General features: G+C 40.1%; 11 protein-coding genes across 11 annotated transcripts; 7 read left to right on the top strand and 4 right to left on the bottom strand. All coding sequences in view use genetic code 12, as the record gives it.

Annotated features, from left to right (window-relative positions):
- Positions 1 to 913: 913 nt before the first annotated feature.
- Positions 914 to 4,295, top strand: RJT20DRAFT_115624 (uncharacterized protein; the record flags this gene model as incomplete). Its single annotated transcript, XM_064915818.1, has 2 exons — positions 914 to 2,492; positions 2,544 to 4,295. The coding sequence occupies 2 exons, from the start codon at positions 914 to 916 to the stop codon at positions 4,130 to 4,132; spliced, it is 3,168 nt and encodes a 1,055-aa protein (XP_064776190.1). The 3' UTR covers positions 4,133 to 4,295.
- Positions 4,241 to 5,526, bottom strand: HPD1 (Hpd1p). The gene has a single exon (XM_064919568.1). The coding sequence runs from the start codon at positions 5,416 to 5,418 to the stop codon at positions 4,348 to 4,350; it is 1,071 nt and encodes a 356-aa protein (XP_064776189.1). The 5' UTR covers positions 5,419 to 5,526; the 3' UTR covers positions 4,241 to 4,347.
- A 1,281-nt stretch (positions 5,527 to 6,807) lies between these two features.
- Positions 6,808 to 7,916, top strand: RJT20DRAFT_126047 (urea carboxylase-associated family protein). The gene has a single exon (XM_064916655.1). The coding sequence runs from the start codon at positions 6,851 to 6,853 to the stop codon at positions 7,910 to 7,912; it is 1,062 nt and encodes a 353-aa protein (XP_064776188.1). The 5' UTR covers positions 6,808 to 6,850; the 3' UTR covers positions 7,913 to 7,916.
- A 70-nt stretch (positions 7,917 to 7,986) lies between these two features.
- On the bottom strand, positions 7,987 to 9,441 carry RJT20DRAFT_144512 (putative lipoate--protein ligase; the record flags this gene model as incomplete). The annotated part of the gene is made up of 1 exon (XM_064918738.1): positions 7,987 to 9,441. The coding sequence occupies one exon, from the start codon at positions 9,439 to 9,441 to the stop codon at positions 7,987 to 7,989; it is 1,455 nt and encodes a 484-aa protein (XP_064776187.1).
- Positions 9,442 to 10,401: 960 nt separating this feature from the next.
- On the top strand, positions 10,402 to 11,440 carry POP4 (RNase P/RNase MRP complex subunit). Its single transcript, XM_064919566.1, has one exon. It carries the CDS (start codon positions 10,498 to 10,500, stop codon positions 11,389 to 11,391), a length of 894 nt encoding a protein of 297 aa, XP_064776186.1. The 5' UTR covers positions 10,402 to 10,497; the 3' UTR covers positions 11,392 to 11,440.
- Positions 11,441 to 12,848, bottom strand: VPS51 (Vps51p). Its single transcript, XM_064919565.1, has one exon. It carries the CDS (start codon positions 12,501 to 12,503, stop codon positions 11,490 to 11,492), a length of 1,014 nt encoding a protein of 337 aa, XP_064776185.1. The 5' UTR covers positions 12,504 to 12,848; the 3' UTR covers positions 11,441 to 11,489.
- A 627-nt stretch (positions 12,849 to 13,475) lies between these two features.
- On the bottom strand, positions 13,476 to 15,020 carry RJT20DRAFT_29002 (DNA-directed RNA polymerase III subunit). The gene has a single exon (XM_064919562.1). The coding sequence runs from the start codon at positions 14,703 to 14,705 to the stop codon at positions 13,737 to 13,739; it is 969 nt and encodes a 322-aa protein (XP_064776184.1). The 5' UTR covers positions 14,706 to 15,020; the 3' UTR covers positions 13,476 to 13,736.
- Positions 15,021 to 15,335: 315 nt separating this feature from the next.
- On the top strand, positions 15,336 to 16,298 carry RJT20DRAFT_133561 (uncharacterized protein; the record flags this gene model as incomplete). Its single annotated transcript, XM_064918226.1, has 1 exon — positions 15,336 to 16,298. The coding sequence occupies one exon, from the start codon at positions 15,336 to 15,338 to the stop codon at positions 16,296 to 16,298; it is 963 nt and encodes a 320-aa protein (XP_064776183.1).
- A 1,024-nt stretch (positions 16,299 to 17,322) lies between these two features.
- On the top strand, positions 17,323 to 18,342 carry ARG3 (ornithine carbamoyltransferase; the record flags this gene model as incomplete). The annotated part of the gene is made up of 1 exon (XM_064921413.1): positions 17,323 to 18,342. One exon carries the CDS (start codon positions 17,323 to 17,325, stop codon positions 18,340 to 18,342), a length of 1,020 nt encoding a protein of 339 aa, XP_064776182.1.
- Positions 18,343 to 19,038: 696 nt separating this feature from the next.
- RJT20DRAFT_29006 (methylglyoxal reductase (NADPH-dependent)) lies at positions 19,039 to 20,423 on the top strand. Its single transcript, XM_064919563.1, has one exon. It carries the CDS (start codon positions 19,263 to 19,265, stop codon positions 20,277 to 20,279), a length of 1,017 nt encoding a protein of 338 aa, XP_064776181.1. The 5' UTR covers positions 19,039 to 19,262; the 3' UTR covers positions 20,280 to 20,423.
- A 1,184-nt stretch (positions 20,424 to 21,607) lies between these two features.
- RJT20DRAFT_29009 (bZIP transcription factor) lies at positions 21,608 to 22,651 on the top strand. Its single transcript, XM_064919564.1, has one exon. The coding sequence runs from the start codon at positions 21,802 to 21,804 to the stop codon at positions 22,624 to 22,626; it is 825 nt and encodes a 274-aa protein (XP_064776180.1). The 5' UTR covers positions 21,608 to 21,801; the 3' UTR covers positions 22,627 to 22,651.
- Positions 22,652 to 22,734: the final 83 nt, after the last annotated feature.

Below are 22,734 nucleotides of genomic sequence, written 5' to 3'. Positions count from 1 at the left end.
GAGTGACATGCACCAGCCAAAACTACTGTCTGTATGCGTTCTAATCGTGACTTTTCCTATGTATACTGGCTACTGGAACTTCCAAGTGGCATGTCTCATGCCGTGCCCCTATCTTAGGCATATTCTTCTGGGCGTCGCTTCCTACAGCGATCTGCTTTTACGGAATATCTCTCGCAGTGGATTACCGCCCGAAAACAAAAAATCTCCCTACGGTGAGACTGCCATCTTAATACTTTTCCACCACCACGAACAAAGCTCAATTGCACCGTTCAGACAATAAACATCCAATCACATACCATATTAATCCAGGTGAAATCTGCCATAATTCATATGGTTAAACCCAGAATTCGCTGCTAGACACCATCAACACCCCAAATCCCCAATTCTTCCCCAATCCATCCTCCCATTTCTTCCCTTTCTCTGGTCCCTCCACCTTCTCTCCTCCTCCCTACACAACCTCACCCCGTACCGACATTCCCCCCATGCAGTGCCCCTAAAAAAGCAATTCCCCCTAAATAAGGAGAACATCCCAAGACCAAATTACCATCAGCAGGACTTCACAAAACCTTACATAATTAAATATCTTTGTTCTTCTTATTATTAAGGTATATATATATATATATATATATGCTCTTTATGTGCCGTTTGCGTGATTTATAGCATTATAGTTGAGATAGAAATCGTTGATCAACATTGATATAACGTTTTTTACATACATACATTACACTCATCACTTACACAGTTCTCACTAGAGCTCTTCTCTATTCACGAAGTTTCCTACCAATAGATTTCTAGTTGTTACACAGCGCCTAAAAAACCAACCACATTCAAAAGTTAGCAAAAAACCAACACTTGGGCTGAAAAATCCATCCTCCACACCACGCCAACTCCCCTCATAATCACCATATATGACATGCAGCCCACATCACCGATCTTCCCTGCGCTGGTTCTAACCTTAGCACCCGTGAGCTCAAACTCAGAGGAGCCACTTCTTCTTCCTCTGCTTCCGGATAAACCTCTGGCTCTGACTTCATCCGTCAGCGTGTATCTTCTCCCAGCAGAGAAGAATTTGTACGTCCAGGGATTCGAGCCAGAAGAGTACTCACAAAGACCACCAACGCTTCTCAGAGGTTGTCTTCTTATCCGTGTGTCTAAGCCCAGCAAAATCAGATCAATTACACTCACGTTCAAGGGCCAACAAAGAACCGATTGGCCAGAAGGAATCCCACCAAAGAAAGTCCTTTATGCTGAAACCAAAGATATCGTTTCCCACACTTGGCCATTCTTCCAAGCCGGAAGCGTGGCGCCTAATAACGGTGCTGATTACTATAGAGAGCTTCCTAAAGGAGGCCATAATGATGGTGACGTTAGTCACTTAAATCTTGGAGACACTATGGCCAGATCAGCCTCCCCAATGCCCCTGAGAGAAAGAGATGCCTCCATTGGTGCTGCCAGCATCAGTGGTGCAAGTGGTAATTTCTTCACAAGAAACCTCTCTCCTGCCAGTAATTTCATCAGACGTGCTGCTTCTCCATCAGTTTCTTCCATAGACAAAGAGCAAGCTATGAATGATCTCGCATCTGTTCTTTCCCCTGAAGCAGACTCCAGCAAGCCAGGGTTTTTCCCTCCAGGAGACTATGTCTATAACTTCGAGCACCCACTTCGTCCGTCGATTCCGGAATCCTGTAATGTGACATTTGGTTCAGTGCTTTATTATCTCGAAGCTACCATCTCAAGACCTGGTACATTCAAATCTAATTTATCCGCCAGAATGCCAATAAATATCATCAGAACACCATCAGAGCAAAACTTGGAAGAAAACGAATCCATCGTAATCACTAGGGATTGGGAAGACCAATTACGCTACGATATTGTCGTGGGAGCCAAGTCCATCGTCTTGGACTCATACTTACCATTAGCTTTCCGGTTTGTTCCTCTTTGGGGAAAGGTGGCACTTCATAGAATTCGAGTCTACTTGACTGAAAATTTGGAGTATTATTGCAGCAACAAAAAGGTACACCGTATGGAGCCATCGAGAAAGTATCTTTTGCTTGAGCATAAAGCCAACAAGGGCAAATCCCTTTTGTCAAAGAACCAGGATGATGATGAAGAGGATAATTTCGATGACGTTCTTCCCAAGGAGCTCGAATTCCAGGTATTCGTCCCAAAGAGCCTTAAAGGAAAGAATAACCATGAAATCCATCCAGATACTTCCTATGAAGATATCCAATCACACCATTGGATCAAGATTTGTCTCAGAATTTCCAAGCAAGATCCAGATACACCTGGTAAGAGAAAGCATTATGAGATTTCTATCGATTCCCCATTACGTGTCTTGTCTCCCTTGGCCGCTCATGGAAACACCTTGCTTCCCGCATATGACGATTTTATCCCTGGTACGTCAGATCCACGCATGCCAGAGTATACCACAGCAACACCTCCACTTTCTCCTGGTGTTACACCTATTGATAACACCAACTCGCATGCAAGCGGTTTATTAGGAGTTTTCAACAAGACACCATCGAGCAACAATTTGGATTCAGTGATGCAAAGTACTAGTCCTCCTCCTACGCCAATACTTCACCATATCAACTCAAGTGGCAGCAATGACGAACCAATTGAGAGAGATGCAGACATGCATTTAGAAGCTAATCTATATAAACCAAACAATGATGAATCAAGCAACATGTTGAGTTCCCCACAAGCTGTTCCACATCCTGGAACATTTAATTCACCACTTAACTCACCTTTGCAGCGTCCCATCCATCTTCTTAGACGTCCATCTATGAATCCACCACCATTCGAAGCTGATGTTGCTCCTCCAACATTCGATACTATGCCTCCTCCATATGAAGAGGAAGAAAACTCTCTCTCTATGTCACCATTGAGGATTGATGTACCAATCAGCAGAAGCTTAGATGTTCCTGCTGGTGGAGCTTTCCCAGAAGCTTTAGGGAGCGAGACACCAGTGAAGGACCTGTTACAGCAGCAATTGAGAGGAAAGAGAAAATCTGCTCTCAGTCAAAGCAGTCACAGTAGTCACAGTAGTCAGCGCAGCCAGGGCAGTAATGAAAGTTCTCAGAATGGAACCAACCCTGCTTCTATCAATGCCAACTCGGAGTCTATTGCCATCCCAATTCCTGTGAGTTCCTCCACGACTATCGATGGCTGTGCAAGTATACCTATCTCATCTGAAGCCAATTCCAGGAGAAACCCAGTGGCAGTTTCCAGTTCATATAGTAGTACAGGTCCAAATGACTTCAGTGAAGATATCGTGGATTATCCCAGCTCGCCTATTCGACTCCCTAGTTCACCGCTTCATCTTGCTGCTTCGCCATTAAATCTCCCGTCTTCACCAGTGCACCGTGCAATCTCACCAATGCGTGATACGTCGGCAATGAGTCCTCCTAGGGTTAGTCTGCAATATTCTCGTCGATCTTCCACCTCATCGATAGAGTCAGGAGGTGAGGTTGATATGCCTATTGAACAAACAATGCCGTTGTTAAGCCTTTCGAACTCTTCGGTCGCATCTGCCACACTTAATAGCACTAGGAACACCTCCATTACAAATGGATTCAAAGAGCGGAACTCTTCTTTGGGATCTCTCATTTACGACTTGAGCGTTAGGAGAACTAGTCACACTGGTACAACAATGGGAACTCTGCTTGTTGATTTGGTTGATGGCGAGTCACTTACAACCGACTTATTCAAAATCAACAATTTGCTACAATTGCGTAATCCTAGAATCAAGAAGCACTATCAAGATGAGGATTTTTCTGGAACAATCCAAGAGGAACCGAAGGGTGACGCATGCAGTAATGACAGTACTAATACTGGCGATATAAACAATGATGCCAGCAGCAATTCAACAGAGCTCACTAATAATAGCACCTCCGATAGCGGCTCGGAAAACTCTACCATCGATCAAGAAAAGGTGAGACAGAAGAGCTTCGGAGTAGTTCCAAGTAATTATTCCGAGAACTCAGAGCAGTACAGTAATTCCAGTAAGGATCTGTCGTTGATTCAAGAGACTCCATTCGCCGCAAGTACCAATAAGATTGACAATAGAGATCCTATCTTGAATGGGCAGTCAGGAGTCCCTGGACTAAAATTAGGTTACATAATAGAGTAAAATCACAGGTTAGCATTCATATGTGTATTCTTCTGTACGACTTTCGAATTCAAAAAATCTGTATCACTATATTACAAAATTTCATGAACTTTACACTGGAGTACACTTTGCTTGGTTTTTAGGATGTTCATTACTTTAAGGTCAAATAGACTTGCATAAATAATATCCGTAGTACACTAGAACTGTAGTATAATGTTGTAGTCAGAACTTACAACTTATTTAGCTCTGACTTCCACGATGTTGCCATCCTTGTCCTTCTCTAACTCACCCAACCATTCGAACAATACACTCAAATCTCTGTTGGCCAAGTCTTCTCTTTCACATGCCTTGTCATACCAGTGCTTACTCACTTCTCCCAAGTATAAGAATCTGTTAGCATACTCAGCTGATGCAGTAGCCAAGACCAAGTCCTTTCTTGTCAACTTTGAGACGAAACCTCCCTTGTAACCAACATCAGCTGGTAAGTTGTCCTCAGGATAGGTACCTGGAATAGGACAGTTGTCTACAGCAGCCCAACACTTTCCTGTGGAGACAGAAACTAGTTTAGCGTAGTCTTTCAAGTTAAGACCAAAGGACTTAGCCAATTGGAAAGAGTCAGCGACAGCTAAGTTAGTGACAGCCAACAAGTAGTTGTTCGATAATTTTGCAGCTAAACCAGCACCATGCTTCTCACCGCATGGGAAAAGATTTGCACCCATTTTGTTTAAGAGAGTGACCAAATCGGCATCCATAGATTCTTTGGTTGGTCTTGACAACATGAAGGAAAGAGAGGCCTTACGAGCACCAGCAACACCACCAGAGACTGGAGCGTCAATAAAGTCGAAATTTGGAACTTCCTTCTTGACAAACTCGTGGACTTCCCTCGAAGTTGGAATATCAATGGTGGAAGAGTCAATGAAAGTGGTCTTGTGAGCAGAGAAGTTAGTCTCCGACTTTTGGTAGTGTTCAAGCAATTCTGTCACCACGGATCTCACATGTCTACCTTCTGGCACCATGGTTATGATGAAGTCCAATTGTTCATCTACCTTAGTAACCAAGTCACTAAGTTGAGGCAAAGCTCTCAACTGGTGCTTATTGGCTGGATTAAGTTCGGTAACGTTTTTCACGAATGCCTCTGTAGCAGCAGGGACGGAGTCATTGACATATAACTTGTCGTTTGGCTCCAACTTGTTATAAATATGTCTGGCCATATGCTGACCCATTTGGCCGAGGCCAACAAAGGCATAGTTAGTCTTAGCAGGCAGGAAGGTGGAAAAGCTACGAGCAGCAAGTCTTGTTCTGTACATTTTTTGGCAGAGTTTGTTGCTTTATGATAACTGACAGAGGGTATCGAAGAAAGAAGAAATGAACTGAAAATTAGGATTTCACCAGTGAAAAATCTCGAAGTATAAAACCGGAAGAAACAAATAAGGCAGGTTTCAGCACGAGTATGAAAAATTACTACATCATAACTGCGTTTCATTTAGACGTACCGATTGTACATATATATAATCGAGGTTAAAATGGCCACTATACACTCTACTCCACTAACTTCAACTCAGCGAATACCATTTTCGGGCAATGGAGGTGTTATGGCTAATGACAGTGAAATATTTTCCTTGGCTTGTGCCCTGGCTAATATACGGGTATGTGGTGAACCCCTCTTGAATAGAATGGTGTTTGAGCTAATCAGCGTAAACCTGTACCGGAGGTTAACCCAAAAGAGATACCATGACTTGTCTGTGCCGCTAAGAGCCCAGGGACATCGATGCGGGAATCCACGGATTTCTAACCGTATATTCCATGGAATTCACTAGCCGTAATAGGCAACAGTCAATGGGATGAAAAATGTTCATACCCCACCAAACACAGGGCCGCGGTTCCATTACCCCAGACTTTTATGCTGTTTCCGGGGATATTCAACCAGCAAAGGGCACGAGATAATAATGAGATTATTTGCGGGTTAACGAGAGTGATCTGCAGCTTGGCTGCAACGGTAGGTTATTTTTGCTTGTTGGCGATAGTAGCAATGGGAAGCGAGCATTGGGTTGCATAGGAACCAGAAAGGGTATATTGCGAGGAGAACGGCTGCTTGGTGATTCATTATTGATGATTGATGGATACATGGGTACCTGGATAAGTGGATACCTGGAAATCTGGAAGCTGGATAAGGTATGAGATGGATTTGGCTAAGCTGACATTATGTCATATAACCAAATTATGTCAGTGAATTGTACCACTGGTACTGCAGCAAGTTGTATGATTAGTGAGTCGAGTTGCAGCCATTTCGAATAGTTGCAGCATCCGAAGTAAGAGCGGAATATATTCCATTTTCTACCTAAATTGTCATTGACAAGCTACAGGTCAATATGGGAAGTTCTCTTGACTGAGCTCCGAAGTCAGAAACGGCCTATTCACCATGATTACTGGATAGTATAAGACAAGACAAGAGCACACCACCGGCTATTCCATTCCAACATTATGATTATTAATCATTCATTTTGATTTTCAAACCACAATCATACAGAACATGGACAAGATTACAAGATTATACCAATCTTCAGAAAAATAGACGATACAAAGCAATTGGCTACTTGGCTAGCCTACCTCCAGCCTCCATCCATTCAACATCCAAATACCATGTATCCGTATACAGTATCGGGTATTCTTCCAAAAGTTCCCGAAACTGCAACTGCAACCGATTTGGGTGCCAATTTTGAAAAATCGATTGGCACCAAAATGAACATTAATTCAATTGAATTGTTCTTTCTTCTTTTGCTGGTATTTGTATTGACTACTATTGGATTGACTGTACCCACAAGAGGAAGATTATTATTAAAAATGGTGTCCGAAGATGTTTTAGCTTCGTCTTCTCAGACGCCTGAGAAGACAACTTACAATGTTCCTAAACCTAAACCAGCTTATTATCCTCACAAAGGATCTCCATTATACGCCGACAGAGAATTATATTCAGCCATTGCCGAGGCTCCAAAGACTCTCGTCGAGCAGCACCTCTGTGCCCCAAGATCCGGTATTGCTGTGGTAATTCCTGCCAAATCGGTGTTCAGAATTACCACTCCAGAAGGACCTCAAGTTTGTGATTTGAATATCTGGAACTTGCACAACCCAAGAGAAAGATTCTGGGCTGCCAGGACAAGACAATTGCATTCAGCACATGTATCTACCTATGACCGTTTATGGTCCAACTTGCCATTTTTAAGGCCATTGGTGACTATCACGGCGGACACGCTTCTGGCAAGACATGATGAATGGGGTGGAAGAGTTCATGACACCTTAGGAACGAGATGCGATCCATACGTAGATAAATTAATCAGCGGTGAAGATAATGACTTACACTGTCATTCCAACTTAACCCGAGCTATTTTGCCACATGGATTGACTGAATTTGATGTACACGACGTGTTGAATGTGTTCCAAGTCACTGGTTTAAACGAGTATGATCAATACTTTATGGAGGCTTGCCCAGCTACCAACAAAGACTACTTCGAATTATTTGCTGAGCAAGATTTATTGGTTGCCATTAGTGCTTGCCCAGGTGGAGATTTGTCTCAATGGGGCTGGGGTGAGGATAGTGACAACTTAGAAGGCCTGAAAATGGTGGATTGTTGCAGACCATTGGGAATTGATGTTTATAAACTTGACAATGAAGAAAAGATTTTAGAGAAGTGGGAAGCTCCGAAGGTCGTAAACTACAAAGGAAACCACGGATTGAAGGGTCCATCAAATTCAGAAAATCGAAGAGACGTTTCTATCGAGGGGGCTTTAGATCAAAATATATAAATATGATTCGTTAATACTACGTGCATTATACTATCCACAAAACAAAATGGTGCTATTTATATTCTATCTTTTATCTATATTGTACCGTCTATGCTCTCACCAACCCAGTCACTGATGAAATCATTGGTTATAAACCCCGCAACATTACTTCCAGTGTATTCGAGTTTATTGTTCTTTATGAATGCTTCAAGATACTTGAAACTCTCAGTAATTTTTTTCTCGGATATGAGTTTGCTTTCGTTGCCAATGAACTCCAATTCAAAGCCTTCGAGGATGGCACCTTTGCCAACGATAAATTTCACCTTGAAGCCGAATTTGTCATTTGACAATTGATGTGTGAACTTGGGGGTACCTCCATATCTCCATCCCCAACTTTTCAATTCGTCTGCCATTTGATTAACAGCATCAGGAAGTACGGTTGCATCGTCAACTGTAACAACTCTAGCGAATCTACTATTGGAGTTTGCCTCAATGAAATCACCTAAACCAAGAAGTTCATTCTGTTCAAGTGCTTCTTGCTCTTCAAGACTTAATTCTCCTCTATTGATTTCTTCAGCAAGCCCGTAAGACTCTTTGAACCCAGATGTGATGGCATCTATGAACGTTTGTGAGTCTATTTCCAAATTTGTGACTTTCGATTTTACTGAACTAATTGAGTTGGTCGCATCTACTACGCCTAACTTGGTTTCATCTCTTGATAATAGCTTACCTAGGATATCCAATCTCAGATTCAAAAGCATAGTTCCATGATGATACGACTTCCCTTTAGATAGTTTATACGCGGAACCGCTAATCTTGTAGTTAATTCCGTCTTCTTGCGTAGTGGTGGTAATGTCTCCTCTGTCATTTACTTCTAATTGGTATTTGCTTTGGTTTGAGGCATTCACGGCGTCCTTTATAATATTGGCAAATGTAAAGCGATCAAACCTTTCTTTTGTAGTCATGAACGAATAGTTAACATTTCCTTGGTCATGTACAACGGTTCCACCTCCAGATCTCCTTCTGATAAGAGGAATATGAAGTGAGTTTAATAGTGGTAAGTTGACCTCTTTCCAGGGATTTTGGTTTTTTCCAATAACAACACAAGGAGAGTTTATGTAGAACATGAGTCGATTATAATTCGTACTTGGGTCTTCCGGCTTTGGCATTTGGTTATAAATATAATCCTCAACGGCTAGATTCAAATATGGGTTTGTAAGTTTTGAAACGAAAACCATTGGTTCTTTGATACCTACAACTTCTGAAAGTTCATTGCAAAAAGGGGAGTTCTCCTTTTGAGCTTCTATTGGTTTTGGAACAACTTTCTCCTTATCGTTATGGAACGTCGGATTGGCGAGCTCCAACTTCATTGCTATTATGTCGTCTGACTCTTTATAATGCTGGAAATCGCCCAAGTTAAAATCGTCGTTATCGGCGGCTGAGAGATCATCCTGAAAGGGTACCTGAACATTGGATATACAACACTGCTGCAATATCTGATTTCTCACTATTGGAGACTTGAACAATTGTCGTCTTAGAAGGGATAGCATGATTTATTTTATATATACGAAGAATCTTCAATTGAATTAGTTTATTGTATTAGATTGGAATTTGATGCAATTTGGATGCTAGATTGCAATAACGAACAGCTTTCCCACTCAAGTAAAATAACAGCTATTATTAGATTTTTTTGCCATTTACCAAATTTCAATGGACTTGATATGGTAAGAATGTTGATATCCTTTAACGAAACACAATTTCAACTTTTGCTTCTATCTAAATAAAGGTAACCAGGAAGTAAAGTCAACCAGGAATTAATAAGTTTTGGAATCAAAGAATGTGGTTTTGCTGCCTATACCAAGACTAGACTAGAAGACAATGCTAATGGCAATGCTAATGCAATAGAAAGTAATCTCTCTCTGATTATTTGCCCTTAAGACTAAGTTATCTTCTCACTTTTCCTTTCTCCTTTGTTTCTGTTCTTTTCCTAGTTATATAATATTACCTACTCTTCCCTAACTCCCTTTCTCTTGTCTTTTCTTGACTTCCGTCTCTACTAACCTACTTTCTCTCTTCTTATCTTCTTATCCTCTCTCTTCTTCTTCACCTCAATTCTTTCCACTTCACAGCTTACAAGTGAGACTCTCACAAATCTTTTAGCAGCAGAAAAAATCGCTGCGAAAAATTAGCCGCTGCGAAAAATGCAAAAATGTTTAAAACAAGAGTTCTGTGAGAGGAGAGTTGAGAGATGCTTGTATTGATGAAGAAGTGTAGAAGAATTTGATAAAGACAAGAAGAAGAATCTGATAAAGCGAAGAAGAAGAATCTGATAAAGAGAAGAAGAAGAAGAAGAAGAATTAAAGTGAAATATAAGAGTAAACTTGTCACTATTGTCTTGATTAGAATTTGAAGCATTTTAATAAGAAGTGCTAAGAAACTGGAAGTGAGGATAAACAAGAAGCAGAAAGATATCAAATCAAAAGAACTAACATATAAGAATAATAATAAGAAGAAGACAGAGTTCTTTTTAGGCAGAAAAGTGAAAAGGGAAGAGATTCCAGTTAATTTGTAGATTCACAACGTTTACATTAAAATCGTCACCAATAATGGACCGCAAAAACATCTTGGAAAAACATCTTCTTTCAAGGTGCTACGACTCGGAAGGAATCATATCCGAGCTTTTGGAGACAAGATATTCCCATGGAGGAGACCAGAAACCGATCCTCATCTTCCGTAGCAGAGGATCTTCTGAAAATGATGGAAAGAAGTCATTGTTGCACAGAGAAACAACGACCAAATCACAATCCGTGAGTGTGGAAAGACGCAAAACTGCTAGAGTCGAGCTCAGAAACTATATTAAACAAACTACAACAAACCAGAAGAAATTGGTCAAGAAAGTTCAAGCCTACAATCGAACAAAAACTTCTCATTCGAAGCCATTTCCAATCGATTCGATGCTAATCCACTACAAAATTCCAAGATATGAAGACTTCTCCAATCTTGGAGGCTTGTGGCAGAAATACATGCAAGACTTGTTGTTTCCAAACGGAGTAGTGCCGACTTTGGGTACCATCTTACCCAAGTTGCTGAGTGCCGACTACACGGGCTGCTTGTTAACAGTAATACAATCCAAGAATACAAATCTTATAGGCGTACGAGGGTTTGTGGTATGTGATGCCCAATTCTCATTCATTCTATGTGTACCACGTAATGAAGATTCAAAGGAATGGAATGAGTCCAAAACTAATTTCAGTCCCTCAGAAATGATTGGTGGTTTCAGAATGGTCTCAAAGAAGGGTACATTATTTGCATTTGATGTCATACTACCAAAGAATGTAGAGAATGAAGGCAATACTGAAAAGAATGAAAATGAAGAAGATGATGACGAAGAAGAAGAAGAATGCATAGGCTTTACACTAATAGGTTCAAGATTTGAATTCCGTTCTGTCGACAGATCAGGAAAGAAATTCAAGGGACACACCGCCGATGACATCATATAATTGGCCAGAAGGACAACTTTACCTACAGCATAAATGGATAGAATCATGAATTTTAATAGACGACACATTTAGAGATTAATGACTATGTCTACTTTACCTTAACTCAAGCTTTTCTTGAGATCATTTAACTGTAATATGAGCAACTCGTCTCTATGAACTTCGAGTGATTTCAATATGCTTTGGATCAGTTCCAGTAAATGCACCTTTTCCTCAGGAGAATCCTTAAACTTCTCACCTCCTAGCAAATAGTTTAACTCAGCTGACAACTGGTTTTTATTTATGTCGCTTGGAAGCTCTACGGGTTCCACTTCGTCTGATATCGCAACAACGCTAGCAGCTGAATCGGCATCGTTTGTATCTTCCTGTTGGATCTTCAGAACAATTGTTGCAAAAGGATCATTAAATCGACTTGATTCCAGTTCTATAAAACTCGCCAATTCCAGTAGTGTTGTTTCTAAGTAGTTTTCTTCAGTCTTGCTGTCCTTCAATACATCATGTTCCTCGTATATTCCCAATCCTCCTAAACTCGATTTTGGTGGCGGTTGTGCTTTTGATATGTCTGCCAAAGTTTGGTTCAATTTAATGAGCTCGTAGTAGTTATCGTAGATAATGGATTTCTTTTCCAGATCATGCGAGTTTAACTTGCTTGTGATAGTGTTTCTAAGCTTTAATATGTCTTCTATAGTGCTACTCTTGACAAATCTTTCCATTTCCTCTGTATCTTGAAGACTTGCTAGACTTTCTTTTGTATGGTATTGTTTTTTCTCTACAGATCCATTGGTTTTACCACCGTCTGTGGCAGTATGATGATCATTTTGCTGTTGGTCTTGCTGTTGTTCTTGTTCTTTCTGTTGGATATTGTAGAACTCCTGTAAAGCCTTTCTTCTTGACAGAATCTTTCTAGTACCGCCTCCGACTGTGGGACTACCCATTGTGGAGACTGATCTTGATGCATTTGGCGAATTTAATGTCCCTACTGGGGACGCTGGCTCTGAAGACAGCGAAAACGAAGTTTTGGCTTGCATTATCGCAGGAGACCCGATTCTTGATCTCAGTCCGTTTGAAGACTGAGGTGTTGGTTTCTTGTATGATAAAATGGGCGTGTCTGCCATTGTGATTTTGTTGTGGAAAGGTCTTTCCTTTATCGATGTGCAACTCAAGTAGGTAAGATAATAAAAGTATGATAAAAATATAATAATTCTACACTGTCATATGCTATCTTTTCAAACTGTTGTATCCAAAAAACACTATTCAACCGGGTAAGAAAAATATACTGACAATTGAGAATACTACGTAAATATACGCTTTGTAAATGAACAGTGTGTAATGAACGCTCTGTAATGAACGCTGTGCAATGAACGCTGTATAAAACGAACTCTTTGTAAAAGAGTAAAGATGAACGCTGTGTAAAGATGATTGTACGTACACTGCGAACAACTTTGCACGGAATTTCTGAAGGCTGACAATAAAATGCGTACAATCGTTAAACTATTGCTGCTAAAATAATGTGATATTAAGGTAATTTTGTATGTGAGTTATGGAGTAACATATTGGGTAACCTATAGAGTACTGCAAAATACCAAATGTATAATGGAGGTGATGGACGATGAATATATATGTATGGTATATATATATATACTTAGACTGTGAAAGGTGAAATGTGATATATGTATGTATGTATGTATGTATCTATATATCTATGTATGATAGAATGGGTGAAAGTTGGGGGAGACTTGAGCTACTCACGCAGTACACAGCGAGTAGTGAGAGTGAGAGAGAAGCCAGGCCAAGCACTGGAAGGTATTAGTACTGGTAGAAAATAGTACTACAAGGAAATGAAAGAGTAACTCAATTCAACATTTAAGTGAGTGAAGAACAGCAGTGAGTGGAGATACAAGAAATTGGAGATGCTTGTGAATGGGGATTTAATGTGGAAAGTTTCACTGCCGTGAAGCAATTCTTTTTTGTAGATTTATGAGTGATAGGATATGTTTGATGATACTGCCACGTTGTATGTATAATTTTTAGAGGTGGTTCCTTGAGAAGATTTGTTCTTTGTCTCTAAACATAGTATATTCACATATATCTTAAGTCTTTAGATTTACTGGCTTGGCGGACTGGTGGATTGCTGGATATACATTTTAAACGTTAGCCATCACATTTTACCTTGAAAATCAAAAAATCTACTAGAGAGCCACAAATACAATTTTGCAGCTAAATCGGAGTTATCGTCTCTAAACTCATATCCAACTATGGCTATCGCTTTCTTTATCTACTCTACAATTCGCTTCCACATGTTTCTATCAGTTATTATTGCCGTCTAATATTACAGTACTATATGTGTTCTAATCGTGAGTCCATGCATCCATGTACACCACGTCAGATTCGTCCTCATTCTCAGCAATAACGGCATAATGCTCGAAAATAGAGTACGGCTGGTTGTCCAATGCTTTTCTGACTGACTTGCTGATCAATCCCTCGTTTCCTTCATCCCTGTAGGCTCGTCCATATCCGGCTTCTAGGACACTTTGCCAAGTAGCTTTATAAGTATCTGTGGTCTGGCTTATCAACTCCAATTTATCGTCATACACAAGCACATCACACAAAGATCTGATGTCATTAAGAGCAAGGTCTATATTAGTAATTTTGTTAGAAGTTATGAACTCCATTATGGCGTCCAAATTGACGAAGCCTGTGTGATTAGTAGGGTAAGACGCTTGCATTGGGTTGGTGTTTGCAGAAGGTGGCTGGAATGCAGAGGGGTATGTTTTGGAGGCAGCGAATCTCCATATGACGGTTAACAACGAGTCAATGAACTCAGTGTCGAGCTCAGAATCTGTGAACCATGGTCCACCTGTGACCTCAATCGAAGGTTGTAAGTTATACAACATGTAGATCTTTCTTGTGGGGTGTTTTACGGACTTTATAGACTTGATGTATCTCTGGTTTTCCAATGCTTTCAAGCACCTTACCACGACATGCTGATGTAAATTGGTCTTTGCTTTTATTGTTTTTGTCCATATACCTTCTCTACCTGATGCTTCAATGTATGAATATACCATAGCTTCATCATCGGTCATCTGAGTGATTTTCGTGGCTTCCATGGCGGAGACAGCCTGAAATTTCAAGTCTCCATCTTGCTTGACCAATTTTACGAGTTTCTTATTCATAAGTTCTTGTGCCAAGTTCAACAACTCTACGGGTTTAGAGATGTGAAGGAGTTTTTGAAGCTCTTCTTGGCTGAACAATGTTGATGATGGAGACTCCAACATCTTGCCGTGAAGCAAGTGGGCCTTTTCTGATAAGTCCGACATGTTGAGGATATGCAAGTGACAATACGTCGAGACTTCCAGATGATATAAACCTTCTACCAACAAGAACTAACTAAAAAGAACGAGATATCAAACTTCATTGGCCATCAATTGTCAGATCAGAGATGCTGTTATAAAAATGTTAGAAGAGACCCTATAGTATGCAGTATCGTTCTAATGTCGTGTTATAAGGAACAGATGGTGGGTACATGAATGTTTAGACTTACTTTCATAAGAGTAGCTCAATGTGATAATGTGGTATAATAAATATGCCAAATTAAATTATTGAGACACCCTACAGTGACTATGGTCCGCCTATGAAATAATAAGTAGTTCCATACAATTTGGTATACAGCTTAGTATACAGCTTGGAGCTTGGTTAATGCTTACGGTTATGGTTGCAATAAAAGATGCGACATGTTTAAGACGATTTATGCGACATCTCAATATATTCATCTAAAAGGTTTTTATTCCAGTGAAGAAGTCCTTAAATACTGCGGTTGAGGTTTCTCATTTTATGCAGAAACATCTTTTATGTTCCAAAATGCACATCTTCAAACTGCTAGTGATTTGTTTAGCGGCTATGAACATTGTGGATATTGAAGATAGAAATTAGGTTCTGGTCAGGAAAATATGGATGAAGATGAACTTCAAAAGGAATTGGACGGGTTGGACAATTTAAAAGTGAAAAAACCAACTGCTTTTAAGAAAAAAGTGGTCAAAGGACAAGACAAGAAGTCAATCCAAAGATCAAAGCTATCTTTCATTGACATTGAAGAAAACGACGACTTAGAGATTAAACTGTCCACAGAAACAGATGTCACAATACTAAGATCTACTAATTCCAATCTTAATTTTATAGCTAATCGGAGAAAATTTCAGAACAAAACATCATCCACAAATAAAAGCAAGACAGTTCTCAAGAAAGCTTTCCCATCTAATGAGAGCGAAGGCCAATTTGGATCCACAGCAAATAATGAAGCGGAAGCTTTTAACGTAGAGTTGGATCTTGATCAAGATCCGGAAAACAATCCTGTAATTGAGAATATCGAAGAACTTGATGATGGGTTAAAACAACAATTTTCGATACGTGCTAGCCCTTTTGTGAGGGAACCACCTAAGAAGTATGTTCCAATAGAAACAAATCGATTTGAACCGCTCTCGGACAAAGAGATGAAAAAGCAGTTGAAAGCAGAATATGCTGACGAGTATAACTACGATGATGGGACAGAGAAAGAACCAGAGAAACAAGAGGACACGGAAGATATAGTTCTCACGAATGACGATCTTATGGTAGCAGATGAGCCAGTACAGAAAGAAAGATCAAATCTTGAAATTAACCAGAATTTCTATAACTTGGAGATACTGAGCGAGGAAAATTCTGATACAGAGGAGGAAAACAGGAGTAAGAGCCACAATAAAATTACTATTAAAGAAATCCCGACGCTAGACGAACAGATAGAATCCATACGAGAAACCTTACAAGATCTACAGAAAACTAGAATTGAGTATGAGGCTGAAAAGTTGAAAATCCAGAATGATTTGAGAATCGTCCAAGCTAGAAAAGAAAGTTTATTGTCGAAACTTTATTCCTGACTAACCGTGAATCAAGAATAACGAAAGAGCACATTTCCAATGTAAGCTAACAATGGACCACTACTTGTTCCTTCGTCATTTCTTCAGATCTCCATAGAGGCAATGCTATTCGAGCTAAATGACTAGACTCTTATCGGCTTATTTCCGACAATGCTGAATTAGCCTAATTTACCTTCGCTTTCTCCGTTAGAACCGTCGGGTGACGCTTATTATGTGCATAGGTGTTAGGAATTTGGTCGGTTTTTTGTATACAGAAAAATAGTAAAAAACCTAGTCTTGTCACCTTGTAATAACCCCGACGCCCACGCAAGCTCATGCAAAGAAATGTTATATGATATCATAACTTATGACTTGGAAGTAATGGCATGATACTTATTGAAGAACAGTAATTAATATTTTACCGGAGACCATTCGTTTCCAGAATAATAATTTTTTATTTCGCTACCGGGATTACCTCCTAGTTTGCTATTAAGAATATAGTATAACCATGCCTACAGCGATAATTCTCCTTTGTGGTAATTGGTCTCTATTCGAGAACAACCATTGTCCAGACTTTGCCACTGACTTTGCCATGTTTTGACTTACTATAGTCTTCTCTCAGTATAGGATGCAGAGTACGGCATAAGCGCACAAGACGACGTATGGAGTTAAACTGGTTCATCTTTTCTGATTTTATCTGGATTCAATTCAGATTCAATTAAACCAATTAGTTGTTAGCACGTAATATCTATATTTCATTTGCCTTTCTTCCATCTTCTGTCTCTTCTTCCTTCTTTGAAGAAGTCACAATTCAGCACAAAGAGGTCAAACATACGTCATACTGGAATTTACCCTGTAGAACAGTAAACTTCAGAATATAGATTTCGTACCGCGCTTAATTCTTCCAATTTCCTCATTCGTGACTCATGCTTATTGGTCCATATAAAGCTGAAAAATTTTGCTGGAGTTCCAAACCTATTAATGGCATTGTATTGTTATAAGCTGATTTTCAATTCAAAAGTTAAATTTAAAACTCTCTTTCATTATGATTATGACTGTTAAATCGATTACTGGACGGAGATTACTCTCTTCTTCGACTATAATGTCGCAGCCTCGCCATTTGGTGAACACCATTCAATTAACAAATGATGAATTGGCATCTTTGGTCAACAAGGCCGCTGGTTTCAAGAAAATCGTCAGATCTGGTGTTCCAGACCCCGTGAACCACCAAAAACTTTTGGGTAAGTTGGTTGCCCTCTTGTTTTCCAAGAGATCAACTAGAACCAGAATCAGTAGTGAAGGTGCTGCTGCATTTTTTGGTGCCCAACCAATGTTCTTGGGTAAAGATGATATCCAATTGGGAGTTAACGAGTCTATGTATGATACCACAAGAGTTATAAGCTCCATGACTTCTTGTATTTTTGCTAGAGTGAACAAACACCAAGAAATCCTTGATTTATGCAAGGACTCGTCTGTTCCAATCATAAATTCTTTGTGTGACAAGTATCATCCATTGCAGGCCATTGCAGATATTCTCTCCATAAAAGAAGCTTTTGGCAAGACGGAGGGATTGAAGTTAGCTTGGATCGGTGATTCCAATAACGTTATCAACGATTTAGCTGTTGCTTCTTTGAGATCTGGAATTAACGTATCTGTTTCAATTCCACAAGGCGTTGAGTTCGATGCAGAAGTTGGAGCTGCTGCAAAAGAGATCGCAAAGGCTGGAAATTTGTTGTTTGAGGTTGTCCACGAACCAGCCCAGGCTTTGAAGAACGCCGATATCATTGTTACTGATACTTGGATTTCCATGGGAGAAGAGTCACAGAAGGTTGAAAAATTGAAACAGTTCGCTGGCTACCAGATCACTTCTGAAATGATTTCTAAAGGCCAAGCCAATGAAGGTTGGAAGTTCATGCACTGTTTACCAAGACATCAGGAAGAAGTTAGTGATGACGTGTTTTACAGTGACAGATCCATTGTTTTCGAAGAAGCTGAGAATAGATTGTATGCCGCAATGGCAGTTATCGACGGATTCGTCATCAACAAAGGTGATTTATTAAAATAAGTTTATAGTTTAGTTTCACTATTAGGTGTAAATGATCGTATGACAATGTGTTAAAGGAATTACAGTATGTAGAAATCGGATTAATTTGTGTTTGCCCGATGGGTGCAAGAATACGGACGGTAAAAAATAAATAGCAACAACTAGTTACCTATTTTTCTTGACAGGTTCATATCTCTCGACTACAATGGTTAATAATTTGACTTACGGAGTTGGGGGATCCATTACGAACGCCCTTCGGCCACCTTGTGGGCCCTTCCAAGACTTTTCTAACTTCAAGAAATGAACTGAAGTACCCAATGAGTTAGCAACGATTCATTACGAAGATGGCTTAGGAGTTGATTTCCAGTAGATGTGTTGATGGAAACTGCTTCGTCACCCCCCTCGTATCCAAGGACAATCATCGCAAAAATATATATGAATCATATCGAAATGCAGAGTTGCAAAGTGCGGCTCAGAACCTACTGGAACCCACTACGAATACTGTCTGTTGGGACAGTTGTAATGTACATGCATATTTGCCGTCTAGCGGATGCCCTGTTTAAGACGGGAGAATTAGAGGGGACTTAAGATGCAAATATGTACACGAGACACCAGTAAAATAATTCGTCGCATCCAAATGGAGATGGCCCAATTGGGTAATTGCGACCCTTATCCGATTTCCAATGGGGTAAGGCCATTAGGATGAGAAATAGTGGGACAAGAGAGCGGAATGACAAATTCCGCCACAATGCTGAGGCATAGGAACACAGTAAGGAGGACATAAATATGGCATTAATAAGGTTCTTGGTCCAGTTGTCCTTATTCTTGTTGACCACATTTTTTGGTGAGAAGAAATAACTTGAAAGCCGAACAATTGCATTTGGTGGATTTATCGAATAAGCAATTCCCTACTATAAGAAAATATTTCAACAACTCTCAAAATGGCTGTCTCTGTATTTGTCTCTGGAGCTACTGGATTTATTGCTCAACATATTGTCAAGAGCTTGCTCAAAAAGAACTACATTGTAATCGGTAGTGTAAGATCTACAGCTAAAGGTGAACATTTGTCCAAGTTATTGGGATCCGACAACTTCTCCTATGAAATCGTCGAGGACATTGAAAAGGAGGGAGCCTTCGACGCTGCTTTGCAAAAGCACCCTGAAGTTTCGATCTTTTTGCACACTGCTTCGCCATTCCACTTCAAAGCAACCGACATTGAGAAGGAATTATTGTTGCCAGCTGTAAATGGAACAAAGAATGCTTTGCGTGCTATCCAGTTACACGGTAAGAACGTTACTAATGTAGTTCTTACGTCTTCGTACGCAGCAATCAGTACTACTTCCGTTGAGTCTAACCCAGAGAATACCTTGACTGAAGATTCATGGAACGAAATTACATGGGACTTGGCCTTGAAAGACCCAGTTAGTGGTTACAGAGGATCCAAAACGTTTGCTGAGAAGGCAGCTTGGGAATTTCTCGAAAAGAACAAGCCACAGTTCAGCTTGACTGCAATTAACCCAAGTTTTGTATTTGGTCCACAAGCATTTGATTCCGAGGTGAAGGATTCCTTGAACACTTCTTCTGAGGTCATCAATTCTTTGCTTAAGTTGGAACCTGATGGAACAATCCCACCAGTCCGCGGAGGCTTTGTAGACGTTAGAGATGTAGCCGATGCTCACATTGCGGGTTTTGAGAATCCCGAGGCTAAGGGTAAGAGATTACTTTTAAATGCCGGCCGTTTCACAGCCCAGTCAATCATTGATATTTTGAACGAGTCGGTTCCAGAATTGAAGGGTAAGATTCCCGTCGGAACACCAGGATCTGGAAAGGAGGTCATTGCCAGTCTTGCCACTATCGACAACTCCAAGACCAAGAAACTTCTTGGAGTTTCGGAGTTTATCGACTTGAAGACTACTGTGGTTGATTCCGTAAAGCAAATTCTTGACAATAGAAAATGAAAATTATGAAATTGTTTACATCATTCAGACTTTGTGCACAAAGACTGAAAGGGTAAGCAATTGCGTACTACCTTGGGACACCAACTATTTACAAGCGATTGAGCCGTAAAATCTATTGATAGCAAGTTTAGTTCGTAAACTTCTCTCTATGTACGAGAATTGAATATGAGTTGATTATTTATTTAATAATACATAGTGATAGAGACTTCCAACATGGTAAGACCTTAACCAACACGGTCAAGCGCAATAAACAAGGTATGAGCCCCCAATAATGATCCGAATACGTAATGAAGGTGGAAGCATCATATCATAGATTTAGACTTCTAAGCTTCGAATCACTTAAGCGGAGCTTTATTTATTTCCGCACAGTCGCTAGACCACGATTCTCCGTCCACAAATGTACATCAACTGCTCATAGATACCTAATTTGCCAAGCATCTTTTGCAACACCACATTTGGACTCTGCCAAGCGATTCTCAATCTCAATGTACATTAGACGCAACTTACGTAACTTAAAAGAACCAACCAATACATTAGTAAAATGTGATTTTCCCGGTCAGAAGTTCGGAGTTTGCCCTATTGGGATAAAATAGCACACCTCCACTATTATAATAAACTGACTACAACGCATATAGTAATTAGAAAATGACCAGACCTGAACGTAATAGACCGAGGAGGAAGAGCCGTGGAGATATGGCAGTATTCTTGATTGGAGTCTCAAGAGAGGTCTTCCGGCCTATGCTTGTTCCATGAGCTAACTGCTTCGTCGGAGTTCCACTAAAGAAGAAACCCAGCACGGCCCAGGTCTGAGTCAATTTACCATTCTATGATCCATGCGACAAAAAGAGGGTATAGACCCGTGCCGTGTTCTGGATAGCTATCCATTCTGGAACAATTATTATGAATGTTTAGACATGCACATAAGGTTGCATTATCCTCCACTCCATAAAGGGTTACGACGGCCGTTGCTTACGTCCGTCCCAATCTTACTAAGGCCGTTCCTGAAAATATTTCTGTTTTAACAATTTGTCAAAAATTGATTTTACAGCCAAGTCGTGATTCACTTATGCCAGATGTGCATAAAACGTTGTAGCCGTGGACAGACCCCCGAAATAGAAATTCCAGGTATTGGAAGTTGTGATCGTCTGGCGATAGTATCCAACGGTGATGCTTATAAATACGGTTGCAAGACACCAGAGTTTATAATTTTTACAACAATTTGTTCAAGTTCATTATACCAACACTGATCACGCAAGAACAACTCCGAGTCGGTATTACCATCTCTACTTTCAATATATATATCGACAATAATCTGCTTCCTCTATTCAGCCTAGTAAGAGGGAACATCTACTATCTCATCACGGATTAATTCATTATTACGTAATCGCAGCTCTGATCGCCGCCCAAAACGGCCAGTTTGGTTAGTAATAGTGCACAATCGATTTTCCTATTTATAAGCAACCAAGTATCCATCCTGTTATCCACTACCGAATTGACGAACTCAGTCTTTAACTACCCAACTATGCTTGGTACGAACATAGTTGTGCATCAAGAGACCCCTCGCGAGGAAAGCGAGGGAGCTGAGGAGGAAACCACGTACAAGGGAAGAAAGATCCCACGGTCTCTCAGATTGCAACAGATGCGAGAGTCCCAGAAATTACTTAGAGAGCAAAGGAAACTCAAGATAAAGAATTTAGAAGACGAGAACACTCTCTTGAAGAAACAAGTTGAGATGCTCAAGAAGGCTGCTGGTAACTATATTCCAAAAAGTGCAACTGCAGACGCTTTCTACCCTCCTAAGTTGTTGGCAACGACTTATAGCTATGAATTTGTACCAATTAATGGTGCCAGGTTTTTCATAGGGCTCCCAGAAGAAACTGTCAACAAATTCTATTTAAGTGAAGGAAAATGCTTTGTTACCAATATCTTGGAAAGCAGCTTTGAATGCATGTCAAGGAACGAGCCCGTGGAGAAGAGTCCCCGTTTGAGAGAAAGTTTGTTCAGATATACTCCTAATGAAGACTATATGAAGTTATACATGGCACATTTAAGTCATTATAACCGATATAAGACAGTGCCTATTCAATGGTTAGACTTGAACAATTCCCTTCCAGGTGGAACAATTTCTGTCTTCAAGGTAGTTGAATATATCTGCAAATATGCCGACTTGAATTCGATAAGTATGGAATTACTTTGCACCTTCATGGCTAAGAACATGTTTGCAACATACTGGGGACCTGTTTTATTTGTTACAGACTTTTCTGCTTGCATTTCTGCATCCCTGGATCCACTGTACGATGAAGACTACTTGTCTGGCACTATTGACGCAACAATTTGCGACCTCTAATTTTGTAATTCTGGCATTGCCAGGGTATTATATATATATTATATACTATTTATTCTTTGGTTCTACTTTTTTTTTGACTTATTTTTGATACAACTTTTGGGTTATGGG

Source organism: Scheffersomyces xylosifermentans (genome assembly GCF_036884685.1).
Source record: "Scheffersomyces xylosifermentans strain CBS 12540 chromosome Unknown RJT20scaffold_2, whole genome shotgun sequence".
In the NCBI taxonomy this organism is placed as follows: Eukaryota; Fungi; Ascomycota; class Pichiomycetes; order Serinales; family Debaryomycetaceae; genus Scheffersomyces; species Scheffersomyces xylosifermentans.
The sequence above is the reverse complement of the archived record's forward strand: the minus strand, read 5'-3'. Positions and strand labels throughout refer to the sequence as shown.